Genomic DNA, 24,412 nt, shown 5'->3' on the forward strand with positions numbered 1-24,412 from the left:
TTTTTTACTTTATCATTTCAGCGAAATATTCGTGTGTGAGTTTTGAACAAACTTTAAATTCAATTTCATAGCATCGGTCTTATGTCCATAGAAGTGAGATTGTTTCTTGATGATACTGTGTGCTAAGTGCGAGTTTTTTAACGTTCTCGATAGCGTAAAAGTTAACTCAAATTTGTGATTGCAGTTTGGAACGTTTGTCTACGCTGGGGCACCGTTCCAATTGCAAACAGATTGTAGCTAACTTTAACACTATCGAGAACGTTAAACTCGCACTACTCGCATACTGGTCTCACGGTGCGGTCGGGTCCACTCGAGCCTTCAGAGTAACTTGGATTCCGTGAATCCACGTCGAGAAGTGCTCTGCGGGATTGTGACGACTCCATTGATTGTTCTAGCGTCGCGTCACTCACTCGTTGTCAACAACAGTACCTTGTACCGCTATCTAGAACCGCTGCGTACATCTAGGCATTACGTTTTAAGCATAAAATGTGCCTTCGGAATTAGGAAATAATTCGTTTGCACGCTGTATTTTCTAAAACTGAGTCTTAATATTGAATAAAAAAAAAATATTACATTTCATAACGTAAATAGCATTGGACATCCCGGTCAACATCCTCGTCGAACCCGTCGCTTGCGACGAAGGGCTCGACAAACGAATTAATATATAGACACAGCCCACTGAATTTCTCAGCGGATTTTCTGAGTGGGTTGCGTCTTCGATCCGGTGGTAGATTCCGCGAAGCATTGCTCTTGCTAGGGTCAGTGTTAGCAGCACTCCCGGTTTGAGCCCCGCAAGCTCACCTACATGTCAAGGAAAAGTTGAACTAGCCTCTCAAGGCTCTCAGCATAGGTAGGAAAAAAAATTGTACATGATATAAAGTGCATACGTATTTAATGGATATAAAGATAAATTTCACCGTATTATGAGCTTCAAGTAGGGCTTAAAAGCATTCCCTAGAGCTGGAGATGCGAGGTGGATAGCTAAATTGTACCGTTGGCATTGTTGACGTTTACGAACATCATTAGCTTTTACAAGCGCTCGTTTGGTTACCATAGCAACAAAATTAAAATTTAACTTCGTCTTTTTTGAATGTCAAACATGGATTTTATAATAAGTAATACGTTTTTCTTTTATCTAATGGTTGCAAAATTTTATTTGATGATTTCGCCCCAATTTTGGCGGCTTCTCCTTTTGCTGTCCGTACTCCAGCCAACCACCGATATTCGATCAGTACATCGACGACGTACTCGCTGACGTAATCGGCTCAAGTTATTGACGTGAACGAGTTTAATGACGATTCGTAGGAAAAATTCGTTTTTCTGCGCTTTTCATAAAGTGATAAATCTATACTACTTAATATATAAATCTACAGTGGTTTTTGCAGATGTTCCGTTATAACTACTGAAACATCAAATTGACTTGAAACTTGGTATCCATGTAGAAAATACATGTACTTAATGGATAGGCTTATTGGGCATATTGATATATGATTGTTGGGACTTCCAACACCAGTTGCGGGGGCGTTAATGATGAGAATCTTTGTGGGGGTGAGAAATAATAATGTTAATTTTAAATGCCCAGCGAAGTGGACGGGTACAGCTAGTCAATAATAAGTCTTTATTTAAAAAATAAAATCAACAGTTTATTATTATATAATTAAGTTTTTGTACATTTCGTTGAGTGGTTCAAGCAGGGCTCGCGGGCGCGGCTCACGCGACCAGCGGGTCCAGGATCGACTGTACCTCCGCGAAGATCTCATCCACAGGACGTTCCGCGTTTATCTGTCGGGAAACAGTTGTATTATAGTAGACGACGATTGTAGGAACAACTGCATCATGCTTGGCTTCCGTGCCTTCCTATTGCTTTAGATGGGTGGACGAGCTCACGGTGCACCTGGTGTTAAGTGGTTACCGGAGCACATAAACATCTAAAAGCTAAATGCCGCCACCCACCTTGAGATATGAGTTATAAAATCTCACTTTTAACAGTACAACGGCTGCCCCGACCTTCAAACCGAAACCCATTACTGCTTCACGGCAGAAATAGGCGGGGTGGTGGTACCTACCCGTGCGGTCTCGCATGAGGTCCTACCACCAGTCATTACGCGAATTAATATAATTTAATTTTGCGGGTTTGATATTTATTACACGACGCTTTATTACTCAAGAAGTATGTAACAAGAAAATAAAAACAGGTAATGTAATGCAATTAAATGATCGCGCGCGGGGTGACGGTAGACCTTGCGCTTAGAAGTGGAGCCCACGGGCAGCACAACGCTACCGTCTATCGTAAGAATTTAGGTTGCATCTTTATATAGGTTATCTCAGGCCTTTAAAGAGCAGCTCATTACTGCTTTGGATCAGTCTTTGATAATGAACAAAACCTATGTTCTGTTAGTTTCCTACCAGTACCTGTTACCTATTGCAGTACGCTGCTGCCCAATCTTCTGTCAATCACTTAGTTGCCTTATGATATCCACGGGAAGAGCTGGGAGGTGCTAGGCTACACACAGCCAGTTGGAAGTTAGAAAGTCGTCCGAATAAAGTAGAATGTGAACTGACCCTCCTGAGTTTGTCCGGGTATTGAGCCAGTACGAGGTCGTTGTTGTCCAGGAAGGTCTTCAGCCTGAGCTTGATGGTCTCCTCGTTGTCATCGGCACGGCCGGAGCTGGCGGCGCGGCCCAGCAGGCGCTGCGTCAGCGTCTCCGAGGAGGCCTCGAAGTATATTATTACCTGACGCACAATCACATTCTATTTTTAGATCTATACGAGTCGAACACATATGCTTTAATCGCATTCTTATTTTATTACTACTTTTTTTTCCTACCTATGCTGATTGCCTTGAGAGGCTATTTCAGCTTCACCTTGACGTGTAGGTGATCTCACGGGGCTCTAACCGGGAGTGTTGCTAACACTGGCCCCAGCAAAAGCAATGCTTAGCAGAATCTACCACCGGATCGGAATCGCGACCCACTGAGAAGATCCGGCGAGAAATTCAGTGGGCTGTCTATGGGTTGATTCACTCGTTGCAAGCGACGGGTTCGACGGGGACGGTGACCGGTGCTTGTGGTACCTAATTACTACTAGTACTGCGCTGGCGCTATGACCCTGAAGCAACGTTTTGGTCTCAGACAATAAACGCTGCCATTCATCATGAGATTTTGCTACACCTAGCCAGTCCGGCACTTGAAGGATCACGTAAATTACCTTCCACAGCGTCAGACCAGCTTTTTTTTTCTACCAAAGCTGATGGTCTTGAAAGACCATTTCAGTGTAGTCTTAACAAGTAGATGAGCTCACGGGGCTCATTATCATAGTCATCTCACCGAAACAGGAGCGATGTTCTCTTCAAAAGCGATACCCTGTGACTTCTCGCGAGGGTAGCCGTCGATGAGGAAGCCTTTGGATTCTTCAGCGCGGGCCAGGATCGCTTCTTTTAGCAGATCCAGGACGATTTCATTAGGGACAAGCTCGCCTTAAAAAAATCAAACGTTAATTTTGCTATAAAAACGACAAATATCGTAAGAGCTCTTAAAATTGTAATACAAGACAAAGAGATTTTTTTTTAATTTTTTCAATTTGTTGCTGCCTAGATGGTGGACGAGCTCACAGCCCACCTGGTGTTAAGTGGTCACTGGAGCCCATAGACATTTACAACGTAAATGCGCCACCCACCTTGAGATATAATTTCTATGGTCTCCTTAGGTATAGTTACAACAACGGCTGCCTCATCCTCCAAACCGAAACGCATTACTGCTTCACGGCAGAAATAGGCAGGGTGAGAGGCTCCACCACCAGTAATGACAAGAAGTCCTACTACCGGTAATTTACTCAAAGCCCCAACGAATCTGTGAAACGTAGCCTTGATTCGCCAATTTAAAATAAGCAGACTCGCCCGGTTTCATGTTAAACTTAAACCGTAACGTATAGAGATCGAATATCAATAACGGTGCTTGAAATGTTAAATTCAATGCGTGTAATAAGTCATTTCACGCGTTTCCAACATGAAAAAAATCACGAGAAATAATTTTAAACCAGTTTATTTTTTAACCGACTTCAAAGAATGATGAGGTTCTTAATTCGACTGTATGTTTTTTTTTTTTGTTACCTCATAGCTTTTGACTGGGTGAATCGATTTTGATGATTCTTTTTTTATTAAAAAGCTGACGCTTCCCGTGTGGTCTTATTTCAATTTAGTCTAGTTCTGATAATGGTATCCATGAGAAAGCCATATAAGTCTTAAATTTGCATTAAGTACGTGCGCGACAAATAGATGAATAAATAACTTAATATCACGCCAACCGATTTCGATGATTATTGTTTTTAGTATATATTAATTTGTTTTGGAATATCTTTTTTTTCTACTTGAAGTCGGTTTTTGTTAAAGCATGTCTGTCTATTTACAACAATTATTACCAACCTCTTTCCATAATAGCGGTAAGGCATTTCGCCCTCTCCGAGCCGCTTTTGACTTCAGCCCTGAGCAGGTCTCCAGTCGAGAGGTGAGTGAACCCGTATTTGGCGACGATCTTGTCGCATTGTGTTCCCTTTCCTGATCCGGGACCTCCCAGGACCCACACGATTGACTTTTTCGATGTATCTATGGGTGCCTGGAATATTTGAAAATGTTTGTTTATTTTATTATTTGGCCTACATATTGACGGTTAAAACCGAAAGTAGTTTTATTGGCGTATTTGTTTTATTAAAACGAAAACAATAGAGACACAAGAAGCACAGGTTTCAACTTTTGTATTTATTTGTTGTAGCTTAGTGGCATTTTCTTTTAGATATAAACGAATTATCGCGTTGTTTATTCTATCAGTCTAACGATTAAACGTAAAAAAACAGTGAGTACATCGTGTAAGATATAAAACACATTATGTAACTATTATATTTCTTTCGTATACATAACCTATAAAGAACTAGAATCATACAAAGCTCGAGTAACTTGTATAGTTAAGGAGATAGCTAAAAATACCTAGAAGGCTAAACGGAAATATGGGTACATTCTGATGATCTTGTAGTATATTTCTAACCATGTACGCTTTGCATTTCGGTGATTTGCACATCAGAGGGCACGGCGGCAGCTTATCAACAATCGGCTCTTTACACGGTTCACACAGTTTCTTTTCCATTGCATAATACAAAAATGTATTTGTTTATTTTTTTATTCTTTATTCATATTTGATATAAAATTTGACGTTTTTAAATAAAACGTCAATAGTAGACAAAGAGAACGTTGCCTACACGATTTATCGGTCGATGTCATCGGCATAGTTATTCGAATGTTTATGCAGGTCGTAAGGTTTCCCGGGCAACAAAGAAATAATTAAATAATAATTATGAACAGACATGCTTTAACAAAAGCTGCTTTAAAAATAGAAGAAAAAAGATATTCCAAAACAAATTAATATACCACTAAAAACAATAATTATCGAAATCGGTTGGTGTCATATTGAGTTACTAAGTTATTCATCTATTTGTCGCGCACATACTTAATTCAAATTTAAGACTTATATGGTTTTCTCATGGATACCATTATCAGAATTTTGAAATGGGACCACACGGGAAGCGTCAGCTTTCGAATAAGATAAGAATCATCAAAATCGATTCATCCAGTCAAAAGTTATAGGTAACAAACATAAAAAAACATACAGTCGAATTGAGAGCATCCTCCTTTTTTGAAGTCGGTTAACAAAGCTTCATATATTAATGTTAAACGTTATCCTTTTGTTAAGCATACATAGTTCTCGGTCATTGAACGATCGGTTCGTTCCTTTTCGTCTTTTAGGAAGGCATTGAAAATAATCTACTGCTGCCAGTCACGTTCGTCCTCGTTCCATTTCTTTTTTTTTTTTTCTTTTCAAATCACCTGTCAAGTTTCTGTTTTAGTCCATGTCTAGCCGTTGTAGGCCGTATGTCCTGTCAAGTTTTCAGTCCCTCTGTGGAATTGTATGAGACCTTTTACCGATATTACACTTTGCCGCATTATCTATAGGGCCGTTTGACGTAAGTACAATGTATTACGACAGCGGGAAATCGATCGAAGATATTAAATATTCAAAACTACGCCGCCAGCCTTCCTTTTCTTTTTGTGTGTCTATAAAACTGAACGTTTTTGAGATTCGAGAATCTGGTAATTTATAGTTTTTTTTATTGCTTAGATGGGTGGACACGCTCACTTGGTGTTAAGCGTTACTGGAGCCCATAGACATATACAACGTAAATGCGCCACTCACTTTGAGATATAAGTTCTAAGATCTCAGTATAGTTACATTATGATAGGATACGAGTATTTTGTTGTAAGCTTTTTGATTTATAATCTAAATGTTTAAGGTTTGATAGATCACTGGTGGCCCGGAGATCTTCCCAGTTTCAACAGGATATATTTGCGAGCAAGGGCTCAGCTAGGAGGGGTGGGATTTGCTAACAGCTACCCGAGCGCCTCCAAAGGAGACCTAACAACTCAAGAGTAGCTGCTTCGCGAATGAATCTACTACCGGATCGTTATCGTGACCCGCTGAGAAGATCTGGCGATTAACTTAACGGGCTGATGTTTAGGTTAGATTGCACGTCGAACTCTTTGCCGAGTTCAACGAGTGCGGCTACCGGGGTCCCTACTCCTAGTGTTATCTTAGAGCTAAAGGCGTCTAATGCAAGGGTTATTGGAATTGATGGATCGGTAAGGTCGTGAGCATTGTTCTAAATGTTTATTGAAATAAATGATTATTGAAATAAACTGTACTTAACTAGAGTAAAATATGTTATGTCCTTCTGATTTTAGATTTTTACGTTTTATGCTGTTTTGTTCTGAAGATTTCGAACTTCGAGTTTAGCGAAATTCCACTGTAAGTACACCAGATTTAGATTCAAGTGATGATCGTTTTCTACTGTGAAATTTAGCATAGCATAGCATCAAGCTCTACAATAGTTTTCCCTCCACGAAGTTACTGAATGCTATGACGATGATGATGGTGGAAAATATATATTGCGTGCCAAATGTACTCTACATTACACTTAACTGGTGGTAAGAACTCAGTCCGCACGGGTAGGTACCACCGATCTGCCTGTCTCTGTCGTGAAGCAGTAATGCGATTGAAGGGTGGGGCAGCCGTTGTAACTATCCTGAGACTTTAGAGCTCATATCTCAAGGCGGGTGGCGGTATTTACGTTGTAGCTATGGTAACCACTTAGCTGTGAGCTCGTTCACCCATTTATGCAATAATAATAAAAATGGTTATTTATTTTTTAACCTATCTACCTATTTTAACCTATATTAATGAGCACGAATTAATAATACACGAAATTTTTTAGCAGACCTCGTTTAGACATTGGCCGTTCACAAGGTTAGTTTAAAAATAAGATGGCTAAGCGAACCGTGTCTGTAGCATTTAGGTAACAGTGTGACGCGACCACATCTTTGGCTCGTTGATGCGATCTGTAGATGCGAGTATACAGATTTTTTGCATACTTGTCTGCCGGTAGCATCGAGGAGATATTCTTTTTTTTTTATTGCTTAGATGGGTGGACGAGCTCACAGCCCACCCGGTGCTAAGTGGTTAAGTGGTGGTGGTTAAGAGATGCCAGTTCTAAGGTCTCAAGTATAGTTACAACGGCTGCCCCGCCCTTCAAGCCGAAACGCATTACTGCTTTACGGCAGAAATAGGCAGGGTGGTGGTACCTACCCGTGCGGACTCACAAGAGGTCCTACCACCAGTAATTCTGGCTCCGCACTGATCGGTAGACGAGCTCTCGGGGTTGAAAGAATTTGCTGACTGATGCGCTAGCAAAAACAGTGCTTCGCAGAATTGTATGCACCATAATCAATTTATAATTAGCAAGCAAGGTAGAAAATACGGTAAAACGAAGTTTCTGTGGGCGCGTAAGATTTTTTTTATTTGTTTAGATGGGTGGATAAGCTCACAGTCCACCTGGTTTTAAGTGGTTACTGAATCCCATAGACATCTACAACGTAAATGCGCCACCCACCTTGAGACATAAGTTCTAAGGTCTCAACGGCTGCGCCACCCTTCAAACCGGAACGCATTACTGCTTTACGGCAGAAATAGGCATGGTGGTGGTACCTACCCGTGCGGACTCACAAGAGGTCCTACCACCAGTAAAAAGTATGTACGTTTACGTACTTTTTTCTGTTTTTTTTTTGTACAAGGTACTCATTTTCAAAAATGTTGGTAAACCCATATTTTTATGTTTAGATTAGTTTATGAACGTAAAAAGACTAATAGTGAGGAAAATATCCTATATATTATTAAGCAGATAAGATCCGATAGGCGAAACTAACTAGCACGAAGAACAAAAAAACTAGAGGTGTAATTTATTCAAGAATGCTGACGTTGGCAACTTGTCAGCGAATGCTTGACTATCAACGTAATATAAAGACTTACAGCACCAATATACATTTGGTGTCAAGAACATTCTGAAAAAGTCCAAAATGTAGATTGTGTAAAAATATAAATTAATATAATTTTTCTTTTCGTTTTCATGATGCTCTAAGTTTTGGCAATTTTTTTATGACGTCGACCCTCCCTGGGAATGCTTTTGTTGACCTTGGGCCTAGGTTGTGTTGGGTTCGATCAGGCTATGGCTCTTAGTCGCCTTCTAGGACACCCATGAGATAAGTTTGGGCTGGGAGTATGCTTAGGCGCTTCAACACGCCAAGAAGGAAGTGAGCGAAGAAATGTTATATGATAGAGGAGTATGGAAGGAGAAAACATGTTGCGCCGACCCCAGGTGACTGGAGAAGGACAGGACAATATTAAAAGAAAAAATTGTCTTAGTAGGCAGGCGAGAACGCGGCCCACCTGATAATGAGTGGTTACGGTCGCTCATGGACGTCAGCAATCCCAGAGGCAGAGCCAAGTCGCTGCCTACCCTACCGTTTGAGTGAACTTCTCGAGCATGAAAATATAATTTTTTTATTTAATAATAATGATGAATAATAATGAAGTCTTTAACACGCCTTTAATATTCAAATTGAAATTTAGAACATTCTCTGTAAATCTAGGTAACGCCACATACACATGTATGCATCAAAGTTTTAACGTAAGAACAAAAGACACAAACACACACAAGCTCAGTGTCGAATTAATATTTTTCGTCTCGACACGGAAGCACCAAACAAAACTATACCTTAGCTACATTGAAATTAAGATTATCACATAGATAATCGAAACGCAACGAGTCGATCTATTTTCATGTAACTGACTGACTGTTGACAGCTTTCGAGGACAATGTCAACGTTTCTATAACGAGCATGGTCGCTGACATTGTTTTTTGCGAACTAGCTGTTAAAATTAGTAACGTAAGACTTAAATTGTAATGATTCATTAAGAGTTTAAAATTGGTTCAATGATAGTGAAACAAATTGAACATCATCCATTTTTTCTGCTAATAATAAAATTGGTTGTTAAGGCTTATATTCGAATAAAGAATATGTGGCCTTAAGCCTTGTTCGGACTAGGCGAGTATTTTAGTCGAGTACTGAGTAATTTAGTAGTTAAATGTGTCTGAGCACCAAAAATTTAGTCGAGTAGGTTATTAAATAGTTTAGTCAAGTCAATCCATTTTGTTCTATTTTTTCGGGCGAGTAGCGAGTAGTTTAACTACTAAATTACTCGGTACTTGAATAAAATACTCGCCTAGTCCGAACAAGGCTTTAAAGCTGAGCTTTAGTTTAGTAGCCTACTGAGTTTCTTGCCGGATCTTCTCAGTGGGTCGCGTTTTCGATCCGATGGTAATGGTAGCTTTTGCTAAGGTTAGTGTTAGCAACGTCGTCAGGTTTGAGTCCTATGAGCTCACGTACTTGTCAAGATTACGCTGAAATGGTCTCTCAAGACCATCAGATTACGTAGGAGAAAAAAATTAAAAAAGATATAGTTTCGTTTATTGGCATCCTACTATTAATACAAAATGTTTACAAGAACCTTCTGAAGGATGCGGTTAAAAATTCATAGACGAAGTTTTTTCGAATAGATATATTCTAATATCTAAAGAGTCATTTTCATAAACTTCAGTAAAGTATTTTTTTTGCATTTTTCGTGAACGGCGAAAGAGTCTGAGCGTCTTTTTTATAAGTGGTCACCGAAGCTCATAAACATTACGACGTGAATGTCCTGGGTCAGAGCATTGAAACATGAGATCGGAATATCTATGTAGAAGATACACTCACACTTATTTATTACCAATAAACCTAAATTTAAGTAAACCTGGATTCGTAACACAATGTAAAATTGTTTCCAGAATTTTTTTTACATAAATACAATTAGCGTGGCCAGTGTTAAAGTGTCTTGGTCATGACTTATAAAGCTGCCGCGGCTTCATTGAGGAACGCATGGCTCTGTAAATGTGTTAAAATATAGACATATTGCAATACTGCTATGGTTTTGGTTAAATTTTCTGTATATTTATTAATTATTTGTGCAATTATAATTAATTCACTGTTTGTCTGTTTGTCATTGTCTTGGGGTCTCGTGATACATAGGTCATTCTCATTTTTCGATGTTTCGAATTTAGTTTTGTGGTAACTAACTAATTAATTATGGTGTCTTACGTCAACACTTGAATAGTACACTAACTAAAAGTCGAATGGTTCATGAATATTTTCATTGACATGTTGGCTGTTTGATTGCAGTTTCATTTTCACGATAAGAATAATCAAAAAATTAAAGAGCAGACGGTTAGCGTGGTATGGACATGTGATGCTTAGAGAGAAGATGCATATGCCTAGGAGATGTATGGAAATGGTAGTGCAAGGTAGAGGGGGAAGAGGTCGACCAAAGAAGACATGGATGGAGTGTGTGAATGACGATATGAGAGAGAGAGAGGAGTGAGTGTTGAGCTGACGGCTGATAGAAGAGAATGGAAGACAAAAATTTGCTGTGCCGACCCCAGCAAGTGAGATAAGGTGGAGAAAAAAAGAAGATAAGAAGAATAAGGCCGGTGTTAGAAAAGTGCCAATCATCTTCTCTATTAAACTAAGATTTATTTTCAATTGTTTCGCGTACTGCATTGTTTTAATTAAACCGCAAAGTAGATTTAATTGTATCTGTTGCTCGATCTATTTTGACTTGCAAAAACAGAACAAAAAACAAATATATTACCTACCTTAAAAATGTTCATAAAAGTACCTCGAAAATAAGTTCGCTAGCGTATTTCAGCAACTCTAGCCAAGTTGCCATAACAAGAACGACGAAACATCGGTAATCCAGCGCACTGTTCGTTTTCATCGCACAAAAAAAACAACACAAGATAAAACAGATTTAACGAAAAACATCGAAATAACTAAAGACATTCATACGTTTTACTATTTATACGTAAATAAACATGGCGGTGGATGCCAGTTGGCTGCGTTCGAACTCGGATGGAAGCGATTAGGTACTGGATATGTTTTGGAGGAAAGCCCAATATTTTTAGTGTTTGGGGCTACGACCTAATAGTCAAGACGATCATTTTCATTAATATCTAACGTGACCATACGTCACGTTTTGGCGGGATTGTCCCGCTATCAGGCTGTCCGTCTCGCTGTCCCCAACGAGAACAAAAATGTCCCGCTTTCATTTATCTGTTGTGCATGTGTTTATTAGAAACTTACCGAATACTTACTTATCCCAAATCCTTAATGCATTACAAAATACATACTACTTAAAGTAACAAATTTTGCTGTAGAAAAGTAGTTGTTTATTGCGAAATTATTTATAAATATTATTTTAAGGGCAAGTTGGTGTAAGAATTAAGATGTCAGTGAGGGTAAGATACCTTATTAAATCATACCCTATATATGTATTTATTTATATACGAAATTCCGTAGGCGTCCCGATATGACCAAAAAAAAATGGTCACGCTATTAATATCCCGTAACAATGAATCATTTGGTGATCGAACGATTGATTGAATGGTTCTTCCTAACGTTTCCTAGTTTGTCCTCAGTGTGTCCAAATCGGTGTTAGTTGCGTGAGAAGAATTTAAAACTAACATAATAAAAGTATTCACGCACGATTCATATTGAAAATGACAAGAATTATAGTGTTTCAAAATTGATAATACTGTCACTGTTCTCACAATACACCTGAGAAGAACCGGTGAAAACAATCTCAATTTGTTTGTCTTTTTTCTTAGTTTTCTACTTACAATCAATCTTTGCGGGTTCCTTTAAGTGCTGATTCAAGGATATAACGCAGTAGCTCGTGAGCAATTTGTATGAATGAACTGGTCTTTTTAGGTGAGTAAAATGAACTAGTTCACCTATATGCGGTGTCTTCGCACCGAATTTTACCTAACTCCGATTCCACTTTCCGAGTAGATATTCACGTAACTCACTCACGTGAGCGATTCGATACATCGTTACATATTCAAACACCCACACATAACTCACCGGTTGTATATTTATCGCATCACCCGTTGTATATCGCTTTTTCTAACCTCGTGAACAGGCGAGTCGATATTAAATAATATATAAAGCCTAGAAAACTGATGCTTAACGATAAATCGGTAAATTGAAAGAATAAGCAGACATTACAAAAATCTCTTTTTTAAATACAAATTGTATTTAAACTGAAATATATTCGTCTCTTTAATACTGTTGGTCTGAAGTCTGTAGGGAGCCCGAGGAAATGTCATATTAACGAAATTTATTTAATTCGGGTAGCAAGCTCCGACTCTCGGGTTCATGCAGTAGGTACAATTGCACTCATTGACGGAACGAAACTACGATTAATATTATTAATCGAAGGAACGAAACGAACTATTATGGAACGAATTCCATGAACTAGTTCAATTTGGGGATTTATAAGATCTATTAGACTTGCACAAGACCCTTCGCAGCTTTGATCAATACTATTGATCGAAGGTTCGTGGTAATAAAGTAGTAAGTAGCTGGGTCAGCGACTCTATCCGTGTACTTACACAGCTTTTTCTTTTTTCCTACCTATTGCTAGTAACCTCGAGGGGTTATTCTAGTTTTGTGGAACGTGGCCTTACACAGCCGCTAGAAAAAGTATTTATTACATTAAACCAAGTGATATAGGAATAGCGCGATTCAGAAAAATAACAACGCCATCTAACAAGTAAGGACTGTAAGCGCGCGTAGTTTGTAAAAGTTTTGTATTCATGATTTAAGTTAACGTGATGCGTTTTTTAGATACCAAATATATTTACAGTATTATTATTTTAGTATTTTCTTCGATTTCCGTGAGACGAAGACATAATAATTAAAACAGCGGTTTTACGGTTTAGTCTCCTTTTTTGTCTTTATATTATTTCCGATATTTCACAAACCAGTGTATTACTAGTACTTATGCCCTGAATACATCATTACGGTTCCTCCCGATCAATGTACGGTGCTTTTAGATACTTCAACCACTGGCTACCGTCCACGCCGAGCCCGTCCCTTGCGACGATGGGCTCGACGACTAAATTAACCCATTCACAGCCCACTGAGTTTCTCGCCGGATCTTCTCACTGGGTCGCGTTTCCGATCCGGTGGTAAATTCTGCGAAGCACGGCTCTTGCTAGGGCCAGTGTTAGCAACATAGAGGTTTGAGCCCCGAGAGCTCATCTGCACGCTAGGGTGAAGCTGAAATAGCCTCTCAAGGCTATCGCATAGGTAGGAAATATAAAAAAAGTACTTACTAACCAGAATTGATTTCAAATTTACATGGTAACAGATTTTTATCGTATCTGATTTCATTGTAGGATTATTCACTTTTTCATTGCAATTTCGATTTATTCTCTTTTATTATTCATATTGATTACTATAGTATGGGAAAGATGAATTTTATTTGCTATTACATAAATACTTCAATAATCTTATCGCTTTAGATTAGGTGTAATCGCTTGTTTTGTTTTGGCGAGAAAAAAATGCTTCTTAACATATCAGTAAAGTGCATTATGCTTCATTTGATTACTGTAGATAAAAATACTGTGCATTCTTAATTAATATTGAATTTATTTACATCGGCATCAAATTACAGAAGTGTATATGTAGTTATTAAAAACTATTTTTGGAAATAAAATATCACAATATTTAATAAGCGTTCGAATAATAGAAAAACTTAAACTAATTCTTTGAATTATATTCTAAATTTAACTTATCTTAAATGCATATTAGTTAAAAAAAAAAAGTAAATCATATACACATTTTTTAACTACTGGCCAGCAATAAAATTATCTTTATTTTTATAGTTAGCGAGCTTTGTACGATTCTATTCTTGTTCTGATTATGACGTAACATTCACTGAAAAAAACTCGTAAACGTCATAAATTAAACTACATATTTAAAAAAAAGAATTAAAAACAGCAATTAAACAGTATATTTTTGTTTTCTGTCACTCACCATTTTTTATAAAATTAAAACTGACGTAGTATGCGACAATTTAGTAGCTTCTGTTTAGAAACGTGTATTTCCCGCGCGATCAGCGGACCGACTGCGGTCTGGAGCTCGCGGTCAAGGCTACGGAAACTGTGCCAACAGCCAATAATCGACCTCTGAAGACGCGGGAAAATTTTCATGGAGGTTATCATATGCTTCTAGCGCCAATAATGTTTTAAAATTTATTTTCCTAATATTATAATAAAAAGCATCAAGATGGACAATAAAACATGTAATTTAAAACACATTACACAGTAGGAACCTAGAAACATTCATCTTTATTTTATTTTGTATTAAGATAAAAATAGGAGATAAAAATAGGAGATAAAAATATCTAATTCATGAAACCCAAGTCGTACATTGTTTTTTTATGTGTGTGTCACCACCAATATTTGCTTCTCTCTTTCTGAATAAGGTTGACTGGTAAAAAATGTATTTAGAATTAGATCCACAATATCGTTGTTTTATTTTTGGTACCTAATCTATACTAATATTATAAAGCTGAAGAGTTTGTTTGTCTGAACGCGCTAATCTCAGAAACTACTGGTCCGATTTGAAAAATTCTTTCAGTGTTAGATAGCCCATTTATCGGGGAAGGCTATAGGCTATAACATCACGTTAAGATAAAAGCACCAATCAATAATGTTTCAAAATCAGGGTTTTTTTCCTTTTCAGAGCTTCCGCTGCGTGCACTGCGGAAACGGTTAAATTTAAAGGCATATGTCTATATGTTAAGTTTGGCTCCCTATAAAGTTTTTTATGCTAACCAAATTTGTTCTAAAATCAACCATTATTTTTGAAGGTGGTTTTATAAAGATAATATTATTTTACTATCCAAATAAATACGTTATTGATTACAACATTGAAACACCTAAATCACTTCAAGATAGGCTTTGACAATTATAGATTTTTCTGGATTTCTCCAAGATCTCATTATCAGATCTTGATGTACCCTACCCTTTCGAACAATAAAAAAGAAAAAAAGAATTATCAGCATCGGTTCAAGCATTCTCAAGAAATCGGTGAATTTACATAGATAAAAAATAATGGTCGAATTGATAACTTTGTCTTTTGAAGTCGGTTAAAAAACGTGATTTTGGTAACTTAAATAGCTCCTTAACATTCTATTATTCAAAGATATTTTCACTTTCTACTAAATGAAGAGGCGAATCAAATTTAGCGTTATGCCAAAATAACTATTCCACGCCGAAGAAGTCGCGGGCAAAAGCTAGTAGTAAATAGTAATAATGGTACCTAATAGGAAATAAACAAGTAATAAAGTGTCCCTCCAAATAATGATTATGAGTGACTGTAACCATTGGTGAAATGAGGAACTTAGAACATAATATTTATTATAAAAAATAAAACAAATCTCTTGTGGGGCATAAATATTTAGTTATACTAGGGACCTCTAGCAGACCGCAGTAGTCGAAATTCGACTATAATTAATTGGAATTGTAAGTTTGTACACTATTATGATTGTATTTTATACTTCTATAATCACAAATTTCGCCAAGACTACACTATAAAAAATATTAACAAAGATAAACAATATTTAATCTATTCTCAATTTGACAACAGGTGTCAAGAACAAAAGTTTGACAATAAATAGTATGCATGCATGTGTGCGTTAAATACATGGTATGTAGTGTGTGTAATGTTTTCTTTATTGATTTAATGTAACTTTTATGCGTTATTTAAAAAAAATATTAGCATTGTGCACTTCTTCTCTATATTCTCTATAAGTGTGGAAAGTTTCATACTCCTCCGTCCGCGCAATTTTCGTAAAAAGGAATACAAAGTTTTTGCTTCACGTATTAATATATAGATAAAAGACAGTTTATTTTAAAAAGTGCTTTTTATTTAGGAATTGTACATAACAATAAACATTTTTTATAAACATAATAAAATTTTCTTACGCAACAGAACATGTTGATTTTGATCTAAAAAGTTTAGATGAACTAAAAAAAAAGGAATTGTAATACAATCATGTTATTTAATATCAATATTCTTATTGCACACAAAACATAATTTGAAAACAAAATACAATTAATTATTCATTTCCACTTATATTTTTTCACACCCATACACATCCCTAATTAACATTTAATGTTCATATAAAATTAGTGCGTTTTATTTTTCCTGTTTGTTAAAATATCTATATACTAGTAAATACTAGCTAAGTCTAAATCTAGATTGGCCCCTGTTTGGTGATACTAAAGCTACGTGTAAAGATACTATTACTATACTCTTATTACTGTAGTAATATTCTTATTCTTAAGCTATTCTACAATTATGTTACTAAAATAAATAATGCAACACTACATGCTTATTTGTACTTTAATGTGTTTTAGTATATCTCATAAATATTTGTTTTTGGTATTAGTCGTTTTCAACGATTTTTTTCACATTCAATGTTCAAAAAGTACATTCCTATCAGTATATTAAAAAAAAAAACTTGTCATCACATATTTTTTCCTGAGGTAAACGTAAATCAAATCAAATTGCACGATACATAAGATTAATTACAAAGGATAAACTAAGAAGTTGCCGTTTTAACTTAGAGTCGCCTCTTGAAGGGCGCTTGAGTTACTTAACCCTTTGAGCGCGAACCGTCGTTAGAGTGCGGAGCGTTGTAATATCGATTATTTGCGCAGTTTTATTATAGGCATATGGTATCGACCTGTACGGACGTTAGTCGCGCATAACGTCTTTAATAAAATAACATTTATAAATAACCATTTAAAATTGTTATTGCTGTGTTGTTCTACATTTTTTTTTAGTTTTTATATGGTACTTTTTTTCATAAACCCCTTAGCAATATCCGCAAAATATATGAAAACAAGCTCAGCATTAAAAGGGTTAAATAAAAACTCATGTCGTACATTAAGCTATCTTATTCACTTAAAAGTGATTTTTATTAGATTCAATCTAGTTGTTATTATTACAGCTTCGTGAGTTATCTTTCAAATCTATGCAATTTAAGCTAAGGCACTTATTTTATGTTCGTTTTTATAGGCTGCATCCAAATTGTATTTGGTAAATCCGTAACATTGAATTTTAAGACGGTATTTTTGCGCTCTCCATCAGGCTGTCCATTACCAGCTCAGGTGTTATCAGATTCCTTTAAATCATCCGTAGAACTGTAGAAAAAAACTGTATTCTACTGATGGTAGAGCGTGTTGTGAGCCATCTCGGGTAGGTACCACGGCTCTGCCTAATTCTGCCGTGAAGCCATTGTACTGTAAAAACTGAGACTTAGGACTCGTGTCTCAATGTAGGTAGCGGTATTTACCTTGTTGATGTCTATGGACTCCGGTAACCAGATAGGCTTTAAGCTTGTCCGCCGATATAGGCAATATATTTTTTTTCTTAGAAATTTGATATCCTCAGTTTCTTCCTCCAAATTACTCCTCTCCCCTCTTCGAATTTTAGTGGTGCCATTGCCACTGTCCGCCTAAAATAGGCACATTGTCGATAAATAAGAATTGATCTTGACTCAAACAAAGGAAATTGATGAAGTGTTAGAGATAGTCCCGTCATCTCCTTCCCTTCTTGCCATCAGAGCAGAGTTCACTGGGATGTGTTTAGAGATTATGTTTGCCACGTACCAGCCGGCTCTGGAATAAGCACCACAAGATGCTCTCCTTCTCTCGCCTTTGACAAAATTCTTCGGCGCTACGTAGAACATTGGTTATGCCCCTGGGATTGATTGAGGAACCATGATGTTGATCATGACCTCCTGAATCAGTGCGGGCAATATAGAAACTGCAGTATTCAATGTGCAATTACAATCACGTTCACATATTACATAGATTCAATTCTTACAATAGTAACTACTGCTAATTATAAAATTACAAAGGTACATTATGTAGATATTACTCGTAATTCGCTAAAACTTACTAAATCTCATTAGGCACATTTTACGTGTTCTCTCTCATCAAACCTATTCATGAGTATACATTAAAATTGTTGACTTCATTCTGAGGGGTAAAAATCGATCAAGAATATTGCGATACGCTATCGATATAGTTAATTAAATAACAAAAAGTGTAAGCGTGTAAATATACTGAGAGTTAGGAGATTGATTCCGAAAACGAAGACAGACTATAGTACTAATGACGCCTTTGATGATGGGACGGAAAAAAATTCGATCCTGATTTATAAAAAAAAAACATATTTTTAAAACGTTTTATTAGCATTATTTACGATCCATAATTTTAGTACAGCTAAATTAAACGATCGTTTCATAAAAAATACAATACTTTACCAAAAAAAAAAATCGGCAATGAAACACAAAATCAACAACAGCTGATGCTCGGGTCAACGAACGCCCGGGCGCGGCGTTTCTTTTACACGCACACCGACGCGGCGCTGATACCGCGCTTCTCAAAATTTACAACTTTTTAGGTACAAAATTTTCGTTTTCGGAAGCGGTCTCCTAACACTCAGTATGACAATTCGATTTTAATAATTACGTTGTTTTGTTTTAAAAACTTTAGGGGTTAACGAAAAAGGTAACATCTTCCACCGATCGGGTTATACTGCTCGGTGGGCCGACAGTCCAAATGCTCACGTTAACGATATGTCAGTTTAACCGGGCGAGAAGGTGAGCTCACGGGGCTCTAGCCTGTGTGCTTAGTGCATGTTTTTTAACGTTCTCGATAGCGTAAAAGTTAACTCAAATTTGTATGGTGTTGGAAAAGTGCCCCTAGTCGCAAACGCTCCAACTTCATACAAATGTGAGTGCACTGAGGACGTTGACACTAGCCCTAGAATCTACCACCGGATCGGAATTGCAACCAAATCCGGCAAGAAACTCAATGGGCTGTCCCAAACGCTGTTGTTCGGAACTTGTATATAAGTAGTTGAATATAACTTACTTAAGACTTAATTATAACTTAAGAACATGTATATAACTTATCTTGAAAATGACGTAAGCGAAATTCCGGCATCTGTCAAATAACTTGTGTCTTAAGATGGCTACCCGTCAAGTAATAATTATTTTGTCACCATTATCAAAGTTAGTCGTATTTTCTGTTTGATTAAGAACATCACAGTATTTTCAAATTTTTAAACAAAATTCTAACAAGATAAGGTTACTATTGTCTATGTTCCTTGCTAAGTTACGAACCAAAACTTGTGTAATGTTACATCTACTGCAAATCTTATCATCAAAATATGGCCGATTTTCGAATTATTCAATCAGTAATCGAAATTGATCATCATCATAATTGTCTAGTAAAAACTTACCTAAAAAAACCATGTGCTAAAATTATATTTGGTTATGATTATTTGCAATTCAATTTACTATTTTCATAGGCTTATTGTTCCTAGTTCTTTTTAGTGTTGCTAGTCGCTTAATTTTCGCATAGCGAATTGTGTGCGAGCATTATGACCGACCGAAATATTATAGATATGGGTCTCTAAAAAAACGTAAAAAACACATGTGGCACTCAGGGACTGCCGCGGTAAAGCTATTGCATAGCATTTCTTATCAACTTATGCAATTATAATTAGACAATAATAATTTAATATTAAACCAATAATAAAATAAGACCACGTTATATTTATAAACATTAAAAAAAGCAAAACATTAACTGTCCCCTTCACACCCATACGCTAGACCGCGCGAGAGAGAGATGGGCAGACTTTTCAAGATACGCATGCAGTGCGACGTCACGCTGCGCGTTTATTCACAAACAAGCGCAACGTGTGAATGTGTTGAACGCGAGCTACATGGTAGGGAGAGTGGGGGTGTTAGGTTTTATTTTCGTTACGGAATTTCTTGATTCGGTCGCCGCGCTCAAAGCCCGCGATGAAAGCTATGCGATAGCTTAAAAATAATTTTAGATCAATCTGCTATTTTCTCCACAAGCTTAATTCACCTTTATGCTTGTGATAGCGATATTTATCGTTAGCGGTTACGACGTATCATTACCATACATTTCCATTATATTAACGTAAAATTTAAGTTTCTGAGTCATATTGCGTCTGGTACTTAGCGCTACTTATCATTAAATGTGCGTATTGAACGTAACTTCCCCTGTGTTCTGTTCGTACAGACGTCTCACGTCGTCGTGCGTCATTTGGGAGACGGTCGGGATCTTTGACACGTTATTCAATAGTGGTTTTACCTGAAATTTATATTTTTTAATTTCATCAAAAACACTATTTAGTCTTTGTAGCAATTTACGTAGGTATACGAGAATATGAACTTGTAAATTTTTATTATAAATCATAATTTTTTAATGTCTTCTTATAACAGGCTTATAAAGCTCGTTTAAGTCATTATTAATACGAAAATTAAATTTTTATTTATTGCTTAGATGTGTGGACGAGTTCACGGCCCACCTGTAGACATTTCCAATGTAAATGCATCACCCACCTTGAGATCTTACATCTCAAGGTGGGTGCATCCCATTCTAAGATCTCAGTATAGTTACAACGGCTGTCCCACCCTTCAAACCGAAACGCATTACTGCACACGACAGAGACAGGCAAGGTGGTGGTACCTACACGTGCGGACTCACAAGAGATCCTACCACCAGTACCTACCTAATTGCGCAGATTATAATTTTGCGGGTTCGGTTTTTATTACACGATGTGATTCCTTCACCGTAGAGTTCAATCGTGAACATACAGTGGACCGTGAATACATTTGCTGTGTAATGCAATAAAAACTATCGTAGCTACCTTATTATTAACGCCCACGAATCCATTAGCAATGCCGCCATTGTGGATGGTTCCGTTTGGCAGCACACCGTTCGCGTGCCCGTTGCCCATCCGGGACACGGCGTGAGCGAACTGCTGCATCGCTGTCATGTCTGTCAAGTAATAAACGTATGAAACAAATTGTTAGTGAGTGAGTGAGTGAGTGAGCGAATGAATAAGTAAGTGAGTGAGTGAGTGAATGAGTGAGTGATCGAGTGAGTGAGTGAGTGAGCGAGTGAGCTAGTGATGAGTGTGTGTGTGTGTGTGTGTGTGTGTGAGAGAGAGAGAGAGAGAGAGAGAGAGAGAAAAACTTTTATCTATTTATTTTATTATTCTTTCACCAAAATATATCATCGACGGAATTCAAGTGATGCGGCAACACGATTAAACGGTACTAGAACATAATTGTATGCTGTGTGTGGTGATAAAGCTATTAAAATTTATATAAAGTTCAAGAGTTCGAACCTGGGATATGTTTTGTGAAATAGGTATACTAGTGATACTAGTGATCAGTTCGGTAAAAATACGATATGGCAAACACAATTTTTGTTATCAGCTCACGAACAAGCCATTGGTCTAAAGTACAAGATCACGTCATACGCACTTCATCTTTCATTAACTTATTTCATTAATTTGAACAATCACCTAAACTTATTTGAACGTAGAGTTATTTTTATTGCGCATATAAAAACACATCACAACACACAATTTTAACAAAAATACTGAGACGAATTTGAAAGACAATCAAATTCAGAAAACTAGATTTGAGGGATTATTAAGGCACTTACTATGAGCTGTCTATAGCTTAACATCAAGAAGCCAGTCTGTCCATCTGGTTGATCACTTGCTTCCATCAAAGTACTAATATATAGGAAATGTTTGAGAAATAACCTGATCTAGGACCTTGAGACTGTCTCCTGTTTTCGGGGATGGCGGCTATGAGTTCCGCCTTCTCCATCTCCTCCAGCAGGATCTTTGTGAACTCGGCCTGGACTTCGATCGAGTCCGTGTCTCCGTCGACCTAATAATCGGATATTAGAGGTTGTAATGTCCGTTTATACTACCCTTTCCAGCACTGACAGTAGGACGTCTTGTGAGTCCGCACGGGTAGGTACCAGTAATGTGTTTCGGTTTGAAGGGTGAGGCCGCCGTTTTACTGTACTGAGACCTTAGAACTCATATCTCAATGTGTGTGGCGGCATTTACGTTGTAGATGTCTATGGGCTCAGGTAACCACATTAAAACCAGGTGGGCCGTGAGCTCGTTCACCCATCTAAGCAATAAAATAATGAAACACATCTTGTGTTTTAGGTACTTGTTGCGACACTACATTCGGGAAAAATCTTCAAATCAATCTTTACGACTTTATTAACGATCGATACCTAAGAATATTTTTATTAGCCACCATTAGAACAAAAACACGTTGATATTTTAAATTTACATTTTGACTGTTATTTCGAAGTTAATAAAATTGAGGTTACAACAGATTATTCAGTAACCACTTAACACCAGATGAGAGCTTGTCCACCCAAAAAATTGGTTGTCTGTAAGGTCGGTTTACTGACGATAGTTGAACGTGACAACGTCATAAGAAAATACTGATGGAATGGTTTCATTTTTAAATTATCGCAATTATCGTTGCTATAAACAATTGACACCGCATTCACTTTTCACTGAACTTCATACTTGACGAAAACATGTAAATGTATTATTGTATAGCAGCTGTCCACGCGGATGCATCGCTCACTCAAGTAGGAGAGAGACAGATGTCGAACGCTGCCGAACGCGGAGGCCGATGGTGCCTCTTTGTCGCTCGTTGCGCGCTCTCGCTTGCACTTCAAGCCTTAAATGGAACGCCTCAGAAGGAGGTAACGCCGCACGAGCCATGTTTTTTCGTGCGTGCAGCCGGCTCCATCCAATTATAAGACGTTGTCACGTCAAAAATGTTAGAAATTCTCGAAGACTATTTCACTTTAACACTCACAATCATTAGCCTGTGACTCTGGTCCAGAGTCTTCAGCATTGGGAGGCTGAGCTCGCGGAACACTTCAAGTCGTCTCCTGAACGCGGCCACCGAGTCGTCTCGCCTCCCTCGGCCGAGCTGCAGCTTGGAACAGTCCAGCAAAACCATGCGCGGCGATAAACGGAACTGAAAGGAAACATATTGATTTAGAACAAGAACACAATGTGGTTTTTCACAGAGCAATCGGGTGACGGATGCTCGGACTCTTGGACCCACTTGGTATTATGGGATGTGAGGGAGTGTCGAGCAGATCCACTAAGACCCCTCCTTAGCAAACCCATTGGTCGGCTGAGCGTCATGCCGACAACCGCCAGTTCGTTATCAGCGGAAAGGTTTTTGGCCTTAGTTCTCTCATTTGGTCGTTGGTCTGTGTTAGGTTAGTTTAAGTTAGGTTAGCTTTTACTGATAGTAGGACCTTTTGTGAGTCCGCACGGGTAGGTACCACCACCCCGCCTATTTCTGCCGTGAAGCAGTAATGCGTTTCGGTTTGAAGGGTGGGGCAGCCGTTGTAACTATACTTGAGACCTTAGAACTTATATCTCAAGGTGGGTGGCACATTTACGTCGTAGATGTCTATAGGCTCCAGTAACTACCTAACACCAGGTGGGCTGTGAGCTCGTCCACCTATCTAAGCAATATAAAAAAAAGGTATTCCTCTGACTACCAAGAGACAAGAGAACAAAAATAAAGAGTCCTTAAAACATTTTTATTCACCTCTCTCTGGAATTGTTCCATTTGGCTCAGATCTCTTGGATACCCGTCCAGCACGAGACCGTGGCCGCTTCTCGCTGCATCGTTCATAGCGACCTTCACTAGTTTGGAGACCAGCTCGTTTGGCGCCAGCTCACCGCCGCTGATTGCCGAGCGAGCCAGCGCTCCGTCGGAAGCCGGGCCTCCCCCTGCATCGGCTAGACTTCGAAGACGCTGACCCAAGCTATCGTCATTACGTAAGATTTGATGAATTCAGAGATGAGATTAAATGTGCGTAGTAGGTACTTTAATATAATAAGGACTGCGTCTTATAGAGCGCTCTTTATAAAACAACGAGAAGAAAAGAAGGAAAAAATGTACTTAGGAATACAGAGAGAATCAAAAATCTTTCTGTGGCTTTTATTAAATCAATAGCTATATTAGGTTGTATATTGTAAAATGTGCAACAAAATATTGGAGAAACCTGTTTGAAAATATATAAAATGCTGTAGAAATTATATCATATTTACGAAGAATTGCGGGGTGAAAAGATAAATTTTTCTATCGCAATCCTAGATTTTTTCCTTTATTTTGCAGAA

At 37.8% G+C, this 24,412-nt stretch overlaps 2 protein-coding genes across 6 annotated transcripts in view; both read right to left on the reverse strand.

Annotated features, from left to right (window-relative positions):
- Positions 1-1,617: 1,617 nt before the first annotated feature.
- On the reverse strand, positions 1,618-14,834 carry LOC101736367 (adenylate kinase isoenzyme 1). Of its 4 annotated transcripts, none has more exons than XM_004929111.5 (5): positions 14,351-14,834; positions 4,421-4,610; positions 3,327-3,475; positions 2,563-2,733; positions 1,618-1,782 (listed from the first exon to the last, which is right to left on the reverse strand). In XM_004929111.5, the coding sequence occupies exons 1-5, from the start codon at positions 14,351-14,353 to the stop codon at positions 1,711-1,713; spliced, it is 585 nt and encodes a 194-aa protein (XP_004929168.1). In that variant the 5' UTR covers positions 14,354-14,834; the 3' UTR covers positions 1,618-1,710. The 4 variants fall into 4 exon arrangements, with proteins under 4 accessions (XP_004929168.1, XP_004929167.1, XP_062524041.1 ...); XM_004929110.4 differs by lacking the exon at positions 14,351-14,834 and adding an exon at positions 5,037-5,924; XM_062668057.1 differs by having other exon boundaries at positions 1,618-2,733.
- Positions 14,835-16,225: 1,391 nt separating this feature from the next.
- LOC101736451 (adenylate kinase isoenzyme 5) overlaps positions 16,226-24,412 on the reverse strand; it is a 37,901-nt gene continuing 29,714 nt past the window's right edge. The window contains exons 8-12 of one of the 2 annotated variants that reach the window (XM_012693013.4): positions 23,838-24,057; positions 23,085-23,249; positions 22,004-22,121; positions 21,083-21,213; positions 16,226-20,523 (exon numbers count right to left, since the gene is read on the reverse strand). In XM_012693013.4, coding sequence (XP_012548467.2) covers positions 20,404-20,523; positions 21,083-21,213; positions 22,004-22,121; positions 23,085-23,249; positions 23,838-24,057 — 754 coding nt within the window. In that variant the 3' untranslated portion in view covers positions 16,226-20,403. Of the gene's footprint in view, positions 20,524-21,082; positions 21,214-21,991; positions 22,122-23,084; positions 23,250-23,837; positions 24,058-24,412 lie in introns of both variants that reach the window. The other variant, XM_012693012.4, reaches the window with a different exon arrangement.

Source organism: Bombyx mori, chromosome 4 (genome assembly GCF_030269925.1).
Source record: "Bombyx mori chromosome 4, ASM3026992v2".
NCBI lineage: Eukaryota > Metazoa > Arthropoda > Insecta > Lepidoptera > Bombycidae > Bombyx > Bombyx mori.